The sequence below is a fragment of the Suricata suricatta genome, chromosome 15 (assembly GCF_006229205.1).
Source record: "Suricata suricatta isolate VVHF042 chromosome 15, meerkat_22Aug2017_6uvM2_HiC, whole genome shotgun sequence".
In the NCBI taxonomy this organism is placed as follows: Eukaryota; Metazoa; Chordata; class Mammalia; order Carnivora; family Herpestidae; genus Suricata; species Suricata suricatta.
Genome location: NC_043714.1, coordinates 75,770,880 through 75,787,913, shown reverse-complemented (window position 1 = coordinate 75,787,913; position 17,034 = coordinate 75,770,880). Strand labels below are relative to the sequence as shown.

The following is a 17,034-nucleotide window of genomic DNA, read 5'->3' as shown; positions in this document are numbered from 1 at the left end:
TCTCTGCTGCGATTGCTCCTTCTAGAATAGCTTAGAAAATGAAACGGTCTGACTACCCAGAGCTCCGTGATTTTACCATCGTGAATAGGTTCAGACGGGCTCGTGAGTTTTCTTTAGGTGAGACGTTCATGTATAATGTCAGGCAACTTCCGAGACTATTTACAACTCCAGGTCATTTTTCAGTTGTGATGTAGTGTTCATTGTAGTTCGAGTGAACATTACTTTTGACCTTGCTGTTACGATTTACCTTTGCAGTTCAGAACGTAACAGAATATACTTTGTGCATTCGTTGTTTTTTTTGAGTTCAGGAAACGTGAAGTGTTTTTAAGTGGTTTTTGTCTTTCACAATTAACATGAACTGGTGTTTGAATATTGAGTTTTTGAAAGATATAGTTAAGATACTGGCACAATCAGTATGTTAACTATTTGCTGGCGTCGTGAGTATGGTGTGCTTTTCCTGGTATGTTTTCAAAACCTGTGTGCCTTTTTCCACATTTAAAGATGTGGACAGTGGAGCACAGTGAGGGCAGGAGCGTCTTCTGTGGACCCCCTCTTGGTGTCTTACATACATACACCGCGGACACGTGCATCCACACAGATGTGCATGTGCGGGTGCATGCGCACACACGTGTGGTCGCACACACCTGCTGTTTGTCCCTCGCTCTGCGTCACGTCTCTGAATGGTGGCTTCCCCACAACTCCACCTCTGACCATCCAACTCAGAAGAAACCTAATTCCTATGAGTTCACTTCCCCTTCAGTTAATTTTCCTGAAATTTAGTTTGTGCTTCTGCCTGGTCGATGACTGTGTTCTTTCTCCATGTTCTAGCACACAGATGGCAATGCTTAGTCTTGATTCTGCACAAACGCCCCACAAGTGCGCTGCCGAGAGGTGTTTGTGCCCCCACCTTTACACACTCGGCCAGGATCCTCTAGTGATGAGCTGGTGGCAGTCGTGTGTCAGAGCTCTGCGGTGTAGGAAACCGCAGCCCATTCCCGGTCCACGGAGGTGGAGGGTGTTTGGAGTACAGAGCTTGCAGCCTGGGCCTGCGTCTGAAGCTGGTGGGCTGCAGGGTTGCCAGAATGTTCTAATGCCAGTCTGTCGTGCTTGCATGCCGCCTTCCCCACCGGACTCTCCTGACCCTGGCATGACACCGGGGCGCTGAGCGGTGCTCTGCATTTGCCCTTGCTGGGCCCGTCCCCCGCTCCGGCCGTGGCGGGCGCCGAGTCGGGGCACGTGTGAAGCAGGCCCTAGGGAGTCTGTGATCTACTTGGAGGAACAGAAGCGCCGGTGCCACGGGGTGAGCGTGGCCAAGGAGTCTGTGGGCTCACCTGGGTCTGGAGCAGCGAGCCAGCCAGGCGGCCTGGGGTGTCCCGCAGGCTGTTGTGTGGGCCGGGTGGGGTCAGGGTCGGTCCCCGTGACACCATGCCGGCCCCCAGCAGGGCTGTGGGGGAGCCCCAGGAATGCCCTGCACACTCCACAGCCCTTCCCCGTGGAAGACGGAGCAGAGGTGTCCCCTCATGTTGGCCAGGACCCCGTAGCCCAAGTGACACGAAGGAGGGCCTCAGGGAACCTTGGCATCTTGTTCCTTCTGTTTCCCTAATCGGGTCCTCATTTCTTCTGGCTTTGAACTTCTGGTGTAGGCAGCTGATCATCTTCGAACCCGGGTCTAACCTCCCCTGCCACCCACCCTTTACCGTTGTGTCTTTACGCTTCCTCCTAGTTGTCCTGTGGCCCCGGATCGTCACGCTCCCTCCTGGCTGTCTCTCGTCCCCGGTCTCTACCTCAGTCTCTCCCCTCTGTTGACTGATTGCACTGCCTTCATGGCTGTTAGATGGAATCCGGCGGCTCTTTGATCAGAAGCCCCCAGCTGAGATCCACAGCCCATCAGAGTCCAGACTCGTTAGCTCAGCCTTCAGTGCCTTCCTCCCCCGACGCGTGGTTTAGAAAGTGGGGACCTGCACCCGTCCTCCCTGCTCCTCCCCCCTGTTTCTGGCCCGCCTGAGCTGTCCCCCGGCCCCGACACTGTTGTCATCATCACGTGTCAAAGTCTTTGTCCCTCAGAGTCGGTGCGTGGCTGTCACTTTGTAACTCACGGCGGCCGGCGAAGGAGAGTCCTCAGTGTTCAAAGGGCAGGTGGCGGCAGCACTGATGGCTTCAGGTTTCTGTCGGCCTCGGTTGTTCGACCTGCTGCTGGCCCGCCGGGGCGGGACTGGATGAGCCGCCACGCCGTGCTCCTGCCCCCCGCGGGGGCTGTGACTCTGGGCGTCTCCGCCGGGAGACCCAGAGGCTGTGATGCCTCCCAGAGCGCTGGTGCTGTCTGTCACCCCCGAGGGCGGCCAGGCTCCCGGGGAGCAGGGGGCTCCTCTGTCACGGCCCGTCTCACTGCAGCGTGGCATGATGCCAGTGTTGCTCTCCCCAGTCGTGTTAATTCAGAGAGCAGACAGTGCACGCAGCCGTGTGCAGGCGCCGTTCTGGACGCTGGGGTGTGATGGGGAAAACAAGGCCACCCCCTTGTCCTTTATGAGGTGACAGTCTGTGGAGACGGGCCCGACACACTGGCTTACAGTCAAGCGATTAAGGGGATGTGGGCGGCTCAGTCGGTCAAGCGTCCGACTTCGGCTCAGGTCATGATCTCACGGTCCGTGGGTTTGAGCCCTGAGTCGGGCTCTGTGCTGACAGCTCAGAGCCTGGAGTCTACTTCGGATTCTCTGTCTCCCTCTCTTCCTCTGCCCCTCCCCTGCTTGTGTCTCTGTCTTTTAGAACTATATAAACATTAAAAAAAATTAAAAGTAAAATCAAGCAGTTAAACTGAGAGCAGTGAGGGGGAGGCTACTTAAAAATCTGGTCAAGGGACTCCTGGCAGGCTCATTCGGAGCAGTGGGCAACTCTTGATCTCACGGTCATGAGTTCGAGCCCCATGTTGGGTATAGAGAGTACTTAAATGAAAAAAATGTTTAAAAAAATAATAAAACTGGCGGAGAAAAGTATTTGTGAGCAGGTGACCCGTGGGCAGGTAGCTGAAGGGACAGACGGAGCCATGCAGGTCGGGGACACCGTGCACTGGGCCTTGGAGCAGGACTGAGGAGCACAGAGAACCGGGAGAGGGCCAGGGGACGCGGTGGACACGGCAGCCCAGCTCTGGAGGGTGCTCGGCCAAGGCCACACACGGCTGGGGGGGACAGGGCTGTTGTACCGCAAGATCACCGTGGTCTGCACGGCACTAAACCTTCAGGTGCCTAATGTGCGGTCCCTGCGACGGCTCGCAGATGCGGGAAAGACCTTGGGAGCGTGAACACACTTGATCAGGGTCACGCTGCACGGCTTGGAATCGACGGGCCTGGGATTGGAGCCCGGGTCAGTGCCGCCCTCGGGGCCGCCGCCCAGCACCGGTTCAGGGGACGCCCCTCGAGGGTGGATGAGGTCGCACTGGATCATCTTTGTCAGGACTGCAGTTGTGATCAATGTTGGACATAGAGAATTTATCTTAGAAATCTAGACGAAGCTTCCCTGGGAAAACAAACTCCGCGTTCCCAGAGGTAAAGTAGAACCAGGACACACACTCCCTGCGCTCCTCAGTCTGAGGCCTAAAGTGATTTTTAGCCTAATTATTACGTTTTTAGGAAACACGTGCAGATCATAGAGCCAAGTTAGAACTCAGAACTGAGAGGCCAGTGCAGGCAGGAAGGGGTTTGTGAGTGCAGGAGGGAGGGGTGCGGCCTGCATCCGGGACGGGGCAGTGAGTGGGGGGCAGTTCTCTGCAAATACAGGTGTGTCCAAGGAAGGGCAGTAACGCTGAGTCGGAAATGTGTTTGAAGATATAAACTCTGGTGGTTTTTTTTTGTTTGTTTGTTTGGATGGTTTTTGTGTGTTAGGGGCTGTTTGTTTTTAGTAACCAAGCCCTTGGTCAAGTCATCAATCCTTGTGTGACCAGGACCGAGGATTCTGTGTGGGGACGGCCCAGCACGTTGTGGATGTTTGGATTACTTACAGTTGGACCAGAGGTTGTAAAACGGTTTTTCGCTTGTATCTCTGCCATGAAAGCCAGTGTAGTGACTTTTTACTGTCAGTGGAAATGTTTGGTTTGATTGTTTCTGCTGAGCCCTATGTGACGATGTTTTTTTCAGTATTTATTGAAATTTAAAAATTTTTGTTTGTTTTTGAGAGAGAGACAGAGAGAGAGCACACAAGCAGTAGAGAGGCAGAGAGACAGGGAGACACAGAATCCAAAGCAGGCTCCAGGCTCTGAGCTGTCCTCATGGAGCCTGACGCGGGGCTCGAACCCATGAACCGTGAGTGACATGATGACCTGAGCCAGTGTCCAGACGTTTAACTGACTGAGCCATTCCGGTGCCCATTATTGCAATTTAAAAAAAAAATTTAACTTTGTAACAGATTCCCTTAGTTTAGTGTTTATTAATGTGTCAGCATTTCCTTTATTACTTTTAAGGTTTTCAAATCAGTGACTAAAAATTATTCTAAATTAAAATATATTTAACAAATAGATGTTATTTGCTTTTAGTTGCTTCATTATAGATTTTACAATTCACTTTATAAAATATGCAGGAGTTTATAAACGGTGAAGTTCTGTAAAACGTAAGGTGGTGAGTGTCCAGTCCGTAATGATTATGTACGGTCTCTCTCTCTTCCTGTGGTCTCCGCAGTGCGGGGTCTGTCCTCCTCCCTGGCCCTGCTCCGGCTCGCACCGCTAGATTTGAATGAGGCCCAGGGGTCCTGGCCGGCGCGTCCGTGCGCATCAGCTCCTTAGCCTCAGGGCAGACTTCCTCGTGCCGTGCCCTCCTCGCAGACTCAGCGTTGAGCTGGCGTGGCCTGGTGCCCATAGCAAGCAGCAGAAAGCCCGATTACAACCCACGCCTTGGCCCCCAAGGCCCCTTGTCCTCACATTCGATTACACCGAATCACGCAGAAGCCTAGGGTTTTGAACGTGATTGCATTTTAGCCTCTCTCCCCCGTTTGTCAGCAGTAGCATAGTGCTGGCCCCTCCCTGATTCTCCTGTGTTAAAATTCACATCTGCCCTGTATTCAAGTTTGAAAGAGTTTCTTTTGTCTGGTTGACGTGCCAGCTGCAGATCGGATAACGCCGGGGTTTACCGACGGAGCCTAAACTCGGTGGGTAAGTGTCGGATGGTATTGACTTGTTCCGGCACCTGGCTTACTAGAAATTCTCCCGAGTTCGACGGTCATGAATAGGGGTCTCTGATCAGGGTTGTGTTAGGAGAGACTTTTAGCCACTGAGGGGTTCGCAGCGGGCTCTCGCTGGAGGTGGTCAGGACGGCTGACGGCACTGTGCCCGGATGAGCAGAGCACCCCGCGGTGCCGCCCTTCCTCCAGCACTGGGGCGTTGCAGCTCCCTGGGCCTCTGCCGAGACTTGGCTACTGAATCGTCTGCCTCTCCTCTCTGGCTTCTAAAGGAATTGGGACCGAAACATCTACGTCATACATTGTAAAGTAGAGTCGAGGGCCACACCAGCTTCCTAGTCCCGACCCTGGAGTTGGACTCGACCCCTTGGCTGTAGGCATGCAGAGGAACATGTGCGGGCCCCCTGCAGGGAGCAGCCGTGGGCACTTGGACTTCTGACAGAGCCCACGTGAAGGGCAGAGCGGTAACGGCTGTGGTAGTGATTAAACAGGAGTTCACGGGGCGCCCGGGGGACTCAGTGGGTTAAGCCGCTTGGGCTCAGGTCATGATCTCACGGTTTGTGGTTCGAGTGCTGCATCGGGCTCTGTGCTGACAGCTCAGCGCCTGGAGCCTGCTTCAGATTCTGTGTCTCCCTCTCTCTCTGCCCCTCTTCTGCTTATGCTCTGTCTCTCTCAATCAATCAATACATAAACAGAAAGAAAGAAATGGGATATTAACTTTTCCACACACTTTCCAGGCCACAGCCAACTGTTCCCTTAGCCCCATGCACCTGATTCCGGAATGGAGAGTGTGCCGCCCTCTCCCCGGCCGCCTCCACGCGGTCAGGGGCCTGCGGCGTGCCTCACGAGACCCTGAGCGGGTGCGCGTCTCGGGGGGCGGGGTTGAGAGCGCGGGCGCGTTCATGAGCCTTCTTAATCTTAACACAACGCATCATCTTTAATCTTTAAAGAAAACTTATTTCCAAAATGCAAGAAGCCCACTTATCATCTTGCCAAATAGTAAAACAAATATTGCTAATGTCCAAAGGCCCCATTAAAAGAAGGCTTGAAGCTTTTAAAATACGAATTCTAGAACTTGAGATATAGCTGCCTAATAATTGTGGAATTTGTTAAAACCCAAGTACATGGGTCAGGACAACGCATTTGGTATGAACAAACGGATGTTGGTAGGCTTTTCCGTTTCTAATTTTTGTGACTTTTTATCCTGGGGACTCCCAGACGCCTAGAAGGAGAGAGAGCAGGATGGCGTAGTGCCCCTCCCAGCCCTCCTCCCTAAGACCCAGTGGCTGCAGCCTTGTGGCCGCGCTTACCTCACCCCTGCCTCCCCCAACTTCCACAAACACATATCCTGTTGGCTGTTTTATTTATTTATTTTAATGTGTGTTTATTTTTGAGAGAGAGAGAGACAGAGACAGAGAGAACGAGTGGGAGAGGGTCAGAGAGCGAGAAGGAGACACAGAATCGGAAGCAGCTCCAGGCTCCGAGCTGTCAGCACAGAGCCCGACATGAGGCTCGAACCCGTGAACCCCGAGATCATGACCTGAGCCGAAGTCGGAGGCGTTAACCGACTGAGTCACCCGGGCGCCCTCTGTTGACTGTTTTAAAACAAATCGAAGACATATTTCATCTGAAAGATCTGGGATCTTTTTAAAACAGTATTACTATATTGCAAAACATTGACGTAATTCCTGAACCCCGCTCTCCAGGCAGCGTTCAGAGCCCCGGGCTGCCGCATTTCTCACTCGCTGCCTCCAGCCCGGAGCCCCGCCAGCAGCACTGGCTGAGCGGGGCCTGCTGTGTCCGTCTCCTCCTGTACCCATCGGCGAGGCCATGTCTTTTTATGTATTTATTTTGCAGTTTACCTGTTGAAGAAGTGGCGTGCCTACGCCTGGCTACTCACAGCTCTGTGGCGTTGTGCTGAATGTGCTGTGAGTCCCCGTGAGCCTTGGCGGCCATGGACTTGCCTGCCTGGATGCTGTCACAGGCCGCAGGGCGGGGGCGCGTGACTTCTGCCCCATCTTCTTGGTCTGTCTGGCCATTCTTCCTGTAAAGACAGCTTCCCTCCGTCAGCTCCTCCGGTTCCCGAGGGCTGGCTCCTTCGAGAAGGACAGGAAAGCTGCCTTGTTCTCCCCGCTGACTGCCCAGGCTTTAAAACGCCGCCTGCCTTCCCAGCCAGATCCTGTTCTGCGCTTTCTCCTGGGGCCGCATCACGAGTTCCAGGATGTTTGGCATCGTTGGGGGCAGGGACGCCCGGGCTGCGGATGGCCGGGGGTGTGCCCGCACATGCCGTCAGCCGCGGAGTTCCGGCCAGAGACCGAGCGGGACAGCGCCGGGCCCTCGACTCGCCCTGTTGCGCCTTCCCCCCGCCCCGTGTGCCAGCCCCTCGAGAAGGCCCACGTCGCCCCCGTCCTCACTGTGCACGCCGGTCGTGTCCCTCTCCCGCTCCCCTGTGCCCCTGGCCACCTCCCCTCACCGGCCTGGCCCCGTCCTGGAGGCGCCACTGCCCCGCCACCCTCACGGCTATGGCCACGGCCTCTTCTGCGAGCTGCTGCCACGCGGGGACTGGAGCGGAGCTCAGTGTCTGGATCCTGGCCCGGCGCCCCCTCCAAGTCCGAGTGGCTTCTGCGTTGGTGGCAGGGGATTCTTCGGCCCCTGGCCCCTCAGCGTGGGGCTCTGGCCCTCCTCTCGCGGCCCCCCACCCTGCTCCATGACAGAACTCTGCACAGGAGGTGCTGCTTCTGGAAACCGTCCCTCCCAGCTTCCCTCCTGCTGCCTCACTGCTGGCCCCCACCCTCCCTCCACGCCTGAGGGCCCCGGCTTTCCGTCGTTGGGTCTCTTCTCTGCCACCGGCCGCTGCCTCGGGGGTCTTCCTGTGTGTCGTGGTTTCATGATACCAGTGTCTCCCGAAGGGCCCTCCCAACCCCGGAAGCTTCCCTGAGCCCCAGACTCCTGGGCCGACTGCGTTCCCAGCACGTCCTCTCTGAGGCCTCATGAGCCTCCCCCCGCCCAGCAGGCCCGCCGCAGCTTCCCCTTACTGGGGTTCCTCCCGGCCGATCGGACCGGGGCCTTTGGGCTGCTTCGGGTGCTTGGCTTCGCTTTCCTCTTTAACCAGCCGAGTGGCACTTCCTAACTGGCCCGTGCTCGGTGTTCAGTCAGCTTTCCGCGCAGCTGCCCTCAGTGCCTGCACACACTCTGCCTGGATCGGCGCAGTGGCCTGGCGCTTCTTACGGCCCTTGAACGCTCCCAGGAAGTCTTTAGAAGCCACGGCCAATCACGTTACTTCCTTTCTCACACCCGTCTTCCCTGACGTCACTCAGTGACAGCCGGAGCCCTGACGTGGGCCCCAGGTCTGTGCCGTCACCGGGAGGATTCACCGCCTCTCCCTCACTCTTCCGTCACCTTGGCCGACCTCCTTGTCCTTGGCAGGTGGCCCAGGCTGGCCTCTGCAGAGCCGGGTCTGTGCCGCTGCTCTCTGCTCTGCCCAGGTGTGCGCAAGCCCTGCCTGCTCCTCCCCGAAGGCCTTTGCAGGCGATTCCTTCCGTGTTTAAAGCTGCAGCCTCGGTAGAAAGTGCCCCCTGCTCACTTCTGCTCTGGTTTTCTCTGCAGCAGGTCCGTACTGACACACCAGGTCATTTACCTTTTTGTTTGTGGTCTTTTCCCCGAACGAGAATGTAAGGCAAATAAGGTGGGGGTTGGGAGCCTGTTAACTGCTGTAAACCCGGCATCCGCCCAGCGCGCCCAGTGCCCACGGGAGTTCGCCGGGAATAGCGCAGTGTATTTTAGATACAATAACTATACGGGTCCTGACAACATTGTTTTTAGTTTGTTGTGTTTATTTTTTTTTATTGAGAGAGAGCATGAGCAGGGAAGGGCAGAGAGAGCGGGAAGAGGGTCCAAAGCAGGCTCTGTGCTGATCGCAGAGAGCCTGATGGGGGTATGAACCCACGAACCGTGAGATCATGACCTGAGCTGAAGTCGGACGCTTAACCGACTGAGCCCCCCAGGCGCCCCACCATTTTTAATGATGTGGGATGATCTTGTTATTACTGAGGTATACAGCAAGACCTTGGTTTGTGTGCATAATTTGTTCCAGAAACATGCTTGTAATCCAAAGCACTTATGTGTCAAAGACATTTCAAGAACCATTAGCTCAGTTGTGACCATGTGACTCACATTCAGCATCGGTGCTACTTGAATTGCAAAACGTCACTCGTTTATCAAGTGAAAACTTATTAGAAATGTTTGCCGATCTTGCAGAATGCTCACAGAACAAGTCCCTTGTAATCCAAGGTTTTATTGTACTTCTATTTTTAAAAAAACTATTTGCTTTTTAAGTCAATGTAAAGAGTACTCAGCTCAGTTTAGAAATGAGCCATAGAAACATGGGAACAGCAGCACCCATGCGGCGGCCGCCTTGTGCCAGGGGCCTGGGGAGTCCCAGGGCACCCCCCTTCTCCACAGCTCTTCCTGGGGAAGCCTCGCTACTGCCTCATTTTACAGGTAAAATGCCAACAGGTTTGGTCAGTTTTCCAAGGTCAGGGCCTGAATCGTGGAGCCAGCATCTCAGCTCGAGTCCATGTTCTCTGTATTCTTTACGTGTCCCTAATGGCACTCTTGGAGAATGGTTGTAAGAGCAGTAAAATGAAGTCTCTCATTTATTCTTTATTCAGATTTACTGTGTTTGTATTTTGGTGCAGTGTACCCTTCACTCTTTTTTTCCTTCTGGACCATTTGAACCACTTGTGGGCAGGGTGTGCCCGTCTACCTGTACACGCTCCGGGTGTGTTTCCTAAGACCGAGGACATCATCTTGAACAATCACAGCATAAGGATCGAAATCAGAAAACCTAATATTGATAGACTGCCGTTACCTTGTCCGCAGTCCGCGCTCCTGTCTCCCCCAGCCCGGTCCCGTAGAGGCCTGGCCCTTCTCCGCACCCCCAGGCCTGCGCTGCAGCCTGCCTGACAGGGCATTCAGGCCCCCCCCCGCTCTTTACGGAGACCCCACAGGGAGCTGCACCCACCCCGTGGGGGTGAGAGGCTCAGCGGTGAGGCTCTGCTCACAGGACGCCCCGTCCGGTCTGAAATATCACCGCGTCGTACGTGTCCGTTCCTCTCGCTTCCGTCCGCTAGGACGTTGACACTGTAAGCTGTCGGCCATCATATGACCCCCTGGCCTTTCTTGAGGGGGCTCCACGGGTGTGCCATTAAGTCTTGCGTGTCTTCTTGGTCTTTCCTGTCACGTGTCATCTCTGCTGCGTCTCAAGATGCTGTGTGTCCTGCGTTCTGACCTCACTGTGACAGACGCCCGCTGCTCCTCCGCTCTCCTGTGCTGCGTGCCCCTGGGGGGCTGGGAAGGGTGGTGTGTCTCCAGCCGGTGTCCGGGGCCGACAGGACAGTCACATGAGTCTCAAGTACGGGAAGGAGGCAGGTAGTGAGTGGATAGATGCTGCCGCCAGGCGGGGGCTCTGCGGCCTTGTGTTCAAACCGTCCCGTCGCTGGTGTTTCTGTTCAGGGAATTTACTCTCGGTGCACACGTCAGGTCTGTGCGTCTGTGTCTTTGCTGCTGATTTGGGAAAAATGGCTCATAAAGCTTTCCCAAATCCAGCTCTGCTAGTTTCTGGCATTTTTTTTTCCTTTATGGCTAAATGTTCACAAGGTTCTTGAACTCTTTATTGGTCTTTGTTTTTTGTGTTGTCTCATATTGTTTCAGTTTTGTTATTTGTAAAAATATCTGTACCTCCACCCGGCTGGCTCTGCGGAGCCGGGAGTCTCCTGCGTCTGTCCACTGTGTCTACGTCTAGTAGTGACCTTTACTTAAAGACGAACTTCACATTTCATAGTATTAATCTGTTTTTTCAAACTCGAGTCAATGATAGTTAGAGATAAAATGTGCCAATAGTGAAATAAAAGCATTGCCATTTTGTTTCTGCTTTTATACGTCTGCCTTAGAATGGAACCTGAGTTTCCTGTTGTACTGAATAATGTGTTTCTATTTTTCTCTTTCTTCCTCTTGCCTCTTTATAAAGGAGTCATTCCCCGCCAGCATAAAGTTAAGAAAGCTAGGCGCTTTCTCCCCTTGGTCTTCTGTTCCCACGAGCCTTCTCCTACGGGTACTGCCCTAGCTTGCGCCAGCTGTCACCTGCCCGCGCCGGCAGCGGACCTGACCCTGCGCTTGTGGACTGTCCCCTGCGCAGTGGCCTGTCCTGGGTGTCCGCTGCTCGGGGGCCGCACGAGGGCGATGGTTCGCGGTGACCATCTCTGGGCTGCTCTCCAAGAGGAGATGTTTTGTTTGCCTCTTTGCTGGGTTTTACATGCATGACAGGGCGACGGGCCGGGGTCTCCGTGTTCTGGCCCTGGGGCCACCATGCACCTGGCTCTACCCTGCGGGGCCCCCGAGTTAGCGGGGGACAGCGGTCGGGGTGAGCCCCAGAGGGTGCGCGGGGCAGAGGCGGCCAGGCCGCGCGGGCAGTGTTCCGGGAAGCAGAGGTTCTGTGTGGGAAGTCGAAGAGGGACTTCTCCGGACACCGCAGGAAGTTAGACGGAAGCTGGACGTGTTGCACAGCTCATGCGCTGGGCCTGGCCTGCGGCCCCCAGGTACTAGGACCCCATGGCACTGGAGGATGCCCTCCTGGAGGAGGTGTGCTGAGGGCCGGGCCCCTGGCCAGCCTCTACCGGACTCATTAATGACTGGTATTTTCATTTTTATCTGAGAGGACACAAGTTTCCTTTGAGGGAGGTAAAGGCCATTGTTAGCATTTAACTGTGAGAGCCGGTGGGGTGAACTGCGCGGTGTGGTAGGCCCCGCCTCCCAGAGCTGCCGTGGACTGTGCATGACCCGCGGACAGCCGGACACTCGCCACAGCACCCTCACACCGAGTGACACGCTCACTGCTGCAGCCGCTCTGTCCTCTTTTGAATTAGACCTGGGGGGTGATTTTTTGTTTTCCTTGTGCTTTGATTTACTTGTATGTTAATAGTGTGTCTCCCTCTCTCCCCCTCCCCTGCCCCCCCTCCTCCCCACCCTCCCTTTCTTTGCATGCCACCTGGATCTGCAGATGAAATTAGTGGGGACGGTAATATTTATTTTCACATTTGTGTTACTAATATGAGAATGATTTATTCGTAAACATGGTTCAGTATTTAATGAAGGGCAGCATGTGGTTTTGACTCAGCAAATCAAGTGTGAAAAAGTGATGCTATGAACAAATGATCTCCTAAAATCATTTAGGGCTTTGCCCGTTTCTCTGTCATGTGTCAGCAGTAAATTTTAGCTGTATACACACACAGCGAATTTTCTAGACTTCATTTAACTTTGGGTTTCAAGAAAGCTTGTCAGAAGGGTACTGTTCACAAGAGGAGTCGGGCAGCACGCTGTGAATGACAGAGGTCCCCACGGGACTCCCAGTGCGGTGGATGCATGTAACAGTTTTCGGTCTGGGGGCGGGTAGTGGGAAGGAGGGAGCCAAACGTGAATTTTCGGAACCACACAAACTAGCCAGAGGATATCAGCGACCGTGTGAGGAGTGCTCTTCAAGCAGGTGAGGATGGCGCTTCATAAACCAGGAGTTTGACAGTCACGTTTCATGGCTCACGCTCCCCACTTCATGTCAGCGCACAGGAAATGTGAGCTCCTTACCCTAAACTCAAATTAGGGGGGACTTACATTTGTCCTCGTGACTAAATGAGACAGTGCTTTCCCCGAAGATTTCGTCTCGGCCGTTTTCACGGCGGGATGGAGGACTTGAGCCGTGAAGGTCTTCGCCACACGGGACTTTGGGAAAGCGCCTCGGCTCCGCGGGGCTGACAGCATGGAGGTCCCTCCGTGGTAGACACCCGCTAGCGACACTGCTGGCCTGGAGCCGCGTGTGCGGGCACTGACTGGGCCGTGTGCTCCGGGTGACCGCTGGCCTGGCTGCCCAGCCGGAGAGGGACCCACGAGTGCAGGGCGGGGAGACCCCGAGGCCACAGCTGCCACAGGCCGCACGCTCCCTGCCCCCACGCGGTCCCCCTCGGCCTCCTGACGGGCCTGCGCGGCCGCTTCCTCCCGTCTTCATCCCCAGAGGGCTCCGTGGGCGGTGTGAGGCTCGCTGTGCAAACGTGAGCGTTCGACCACATGCTGACGAACGTGCGGTTTCCCTGACATCCGCTGCGGAAGGAAGCTGGTTTCTTTCCCTCACACTTGACTTTCCCGGTGCTGTGGCTCAGACAGGGCAAGCAGTGCCGCTCCCGTTCTGCAGACGGATGAGCGGGGCCGTGGGGCTCTAGCCACTTGGGGGTGCACACACTGAGGCCCACGGCCACCAAACACAGCCCGCCTCTTGTGCTTCTCGGACTGGCCTGGAGCTAAGGATGATAATTGCTTCTTTAATGACTGGGGGGACATCAAAAGAAGAATAGAACTGTGAAATTCCCATCTCAGCATCCACAAGTAAGATTTTCTTAAAACATATCCCCCGCGCCCCCCCCATCTGCGTACCGCGGCTGCTGGCTGTCACTCTGTCACTTAACAGCAGGGGCGAGCAGTTGCAGCGGAGTCTAAAATACACACCGTCCAGCCCTTTCCAGAAAAGACCTGCCAAGCCTGGTCCGGGCCGTTTTGGTGGTTCCCATACCAGAGCACAGCTGCGCCCTTCCTGGCTGCCTGGGGAAGGACCGCTCGGCTAGTGGCACGTATCTGTTCCCCAGGTCAGAGAGGGAGACGTGACACTGGGCGGTCCCACGGAACAGCCCGGTGGTCTGGTCCCTGCCAGCGTGTTGCTCTGTGGGACTGGTGCTGCTCCGGCCTCCTGAGGGCAGGCCGGAAGCCGGTCGGGGGACAGGCCTTCCGAGGCGCAGGTGTCCCAGCCAGGCACAAGCCCCACGAGGGAGGAGGGGGCCCCGCTGTTCGCCGGGCAGGTGGAGGAGGCGTGAGCGGATCACGGGAGAGAGCGAGCGGATTGGCTGTGCTTGAGAAGCTCGTGAGCCTGAAGGCCTCTGTGCGGCTCCTCCCGTGGGCCGCCGCGGGGTGATGGCCGGCGGCCCCCAACGCTAGACCGAGCCCCTTCGCGGCAGCCCGGGACTTGGACGTCGCGCAGCCGTGTCGTTTTCGATACCAGCCTCAACTCTTTGCACCTTGTTCTAAGAGGAGGATTTGGTTCCTTTCTCTCCAAATTCCTAAGCTGTCAGTTTCTGTCCTTTTAACGTGTCTTCCTGTCACTTATTTTATCACGTACCGTGATACCCAGCCTTTCAGATTATAATATTGTACAAGGTTTTAGGATTTTGAAACACGAAACTTATGGGCCAGATACCCTGAAACAGTCTCCCCAAAACACAGGTCCCCTTCTTGGGAACATCCGAACAGAACTGCCTGTGTTGGGGGAGGTGGGGTGTGCCAAAGTATCCCTACAGGAAGGAGTATTCCATGGCTGGAGCATAAAGTCCCCAGGGGCGCCCTGGGGGGCTCAGTCGGTGGAACATGCGACTCTTGATCTCAAGGTTGTGTGAGTTTGAGCCCTACAATTTAAAAATAAAATCTCTAAAAAACCAACCAAAATCCCCATAAATGCTGTGGAAGGTCTTAGCGAGGCGAGAGCGGCACCAGCCCCCCGCTGATCGGCCCCGGGACCAGGGGGCCTCACGTGCCTTGCGGGCCCCAGGTCCCTGTGGGAGGGAGTGGGGCTGAAGGTCGCAGTACGTCCGGGCCAGAGAAGCGGGACAGTCCCTAAGCCTGTCCACTGCAGGACAAGCTCTCAGTCACGCTGCCCTCATCATCCGTGAGGGAGGAGTGTGGACCTGGCGCCCTTAGCTGTGCCCAGGTCTTGAACCTGTTTCCTTTTCTTATGTTTGTTTCCTTGTATCATGTCGTTTGGGGGGTGCCCGGGCAGTTTCCGGCTGGGCTGCAGTTTCCCAGGGGCCCTTTCATATCAGCATCCTGTGGTCCCAGAATTTAAACCAGGAAAGAAAAAAAGAACCAAATCATTATCAACAGTGTTTGGAGAAGTATGCCCCGCGCCACAGCCAGAGGCCCCTGGGCCGCAGGTCCCGAGGAAAGCCCGGTGGCCCGTGCACCTCCCACAGCATGGACTCTGGTCCGTGGGAGCCACCTCTCGGATGACACATGCGCTGCGCTGCTGTCTCCCCTTAGCCCACAGTGCACGCGCCTTCCCCCTGTGACTCCCGCGTGACTCCCAGGGGCTTTGCTCTCCCCCAGGCTTCACGTGGAGCTCACGGAGCATAGAGAGCGAACAATTACAGGCTCTTCCCTGCGGCTTTGTGAACTAACTGCAGGATCTGTGACTTGATTTTTCCCACATCGCTTTGTGCACTAGCTGTTTTATCTTTATGGCTTCAGATTCTTTCCAAGGTTGGAGCCCTAGTGAGGCTTTTATAAAACGAGGCAGTCCTCGAAGCCGTTAGAGGGCAGCCAGGAAGGCAGGCACCCCCCAGCTGCCCGGCTCCTTCCACGGAGCCCTCGGAAGCAGAAAACCCTGAGGAGCTCCCGTTCTGTGACCGTCTGTTACGTGCAGGTCCTCACCTCGCTTGATGTGCCTCTCCCCTAGTTCCCTGCCAGGTGGGCGCGCGCGCGCGCACACACACACACACACACACACACACACACACACACACACACACGCCGCATGAGGGCACAGCTAGAACAAGGCCAGGGCAGGTGCCGTCGTGGGAGCGAGCACAGCTCGTGCCTGTCCCCACGGTCTGCACAGCCTTGCACCGGCCCCATCGCTTCTTGGCCCCAGCTTGGAGGAGGGTAAGGCCCCCTCTCCGCTGCTCTCTGCCCGGCATGTGTATCCCGAGCCCCTTCTCCGTGCTGGGCACTGTGCTGGATGCTGAGAGCACAGTGCTAAACACACCAGCTTCCGCTCCTCTGGGCTCTCCGGCTGGAGGGAGACTGACACTTGACAAGAGACAGGGGACTGCCAGATCATTGATGGTGATAGGTACTGAGGAAAGTAAGCCGGGCAGCATGGTTAAAAGTGATGGGGGTGGGGGGACAGGTTCGTTTGAGGCGGGGTTCCTGGCTCGGTGACACTTTGGCTGGAAACCACAGGTGGCCGAGCCAGCATGAGCCCCCGCCCGCACGTTAAGTGCTGGGTGAGAGGCCTGCTCTGACATCAGAGCGTGGGGCGGCGCCGTGCCCTTCTCCAGCAGGCAGGCAGTGTCCCCACAGCCACTTAGGATTCGGTGCCTGTGGTGATCCTTGATCCATGGCGTCTCCTTAATGGAGCTCAGAGCCAAGAGCAAGGGTTGCTGAAGCACTCCGGTGAGGGCAGCAGAGGAAGGCGGGCGTCCAGCAGCGGTCCCCGCCACGGTCCTGCCGCCAGCAGTCCCCGCCACAGTCCTGCCGTCCCGGGGCCGCCTGATACGTTCGGCCTCTAAAGGCGTGTGCTTCGGCCCCTGCTGTTGGTGTAAATTCTGCCTCAGCTTCCTGAGGGGAAGGCACAGTCAACCTTGATAGATGACGGAATAAAGGGAGAAGACGATCAGCAAATGCCACACGTGTGACATGTGGCTTCAGCTGTCCCACCTCTTAGCACAGATCCCCCTCCACTTGGTCCTTTTTCTTAAAGCACCTTAGCAGCTCCCTTCTGTGCCCAAACAGCATTTCCGTGTCTTCCATGAAGCTGGCTTACACAGAGGCAAAGCTGGGGGCCTGGGACAGGCTGGTTCACTGAGAACAGGATAGGAGGGGGAGAGAGAGAAGAGAAAGCGCGTAAGGTTTGGGTGGATTAATCCTGGAAGTAGTGTTACAACATGGAAGAGTGGGCACAGCCTACCCGCCTCTCTTACAGGACTTTGGAGCGGCTTACATTTACTAAGTGGCTCAAGGAGAATTCGTTTGGTGACTTCATATGCTGCCAGCTGAGTTAAAAAG

At 55.8% G+C, this 17,034-nt stretch overlaps 1 protein-coding gene across 22 annotated transcripts in view; it reads left to right on the top strand.

Annotated features, from left to right (window-relative positions):
• PTK2 (protein tyrosine kinase 2) overlaps window positions 1-17,034 on the top strand; it is a 207,157-nt gene that overhangs the window by 122,367 nt on the left and 67,756 nt on the right. For 11 of the 22 annotated variants that reach the window (XM_029923978.1, XM_029923974.1, XM_029923973.1 and 8 more), the window contains 2 exons: window positions 11,189-11,272; window positions 12,218-12,235. The exons of 6 other annotated variants lie outside the window; for them this stretch is intronic. In XM_029923978.1, the coding sequence (XP_029779838.1) occupies window positions 11,189-11,272; window positions 12,218-12,235 (102 nt within the window). The remainder of the gene's footprint in view (window positions 1-11,188; window positions 11,273-12,217; window positions 12,236-17,034) is intronic. 5 more of the 22 variants (XM_029923981.1, XM_029923980.1, XM_029923985.1 and 2 more) reach the window with 1 other exon arrangement.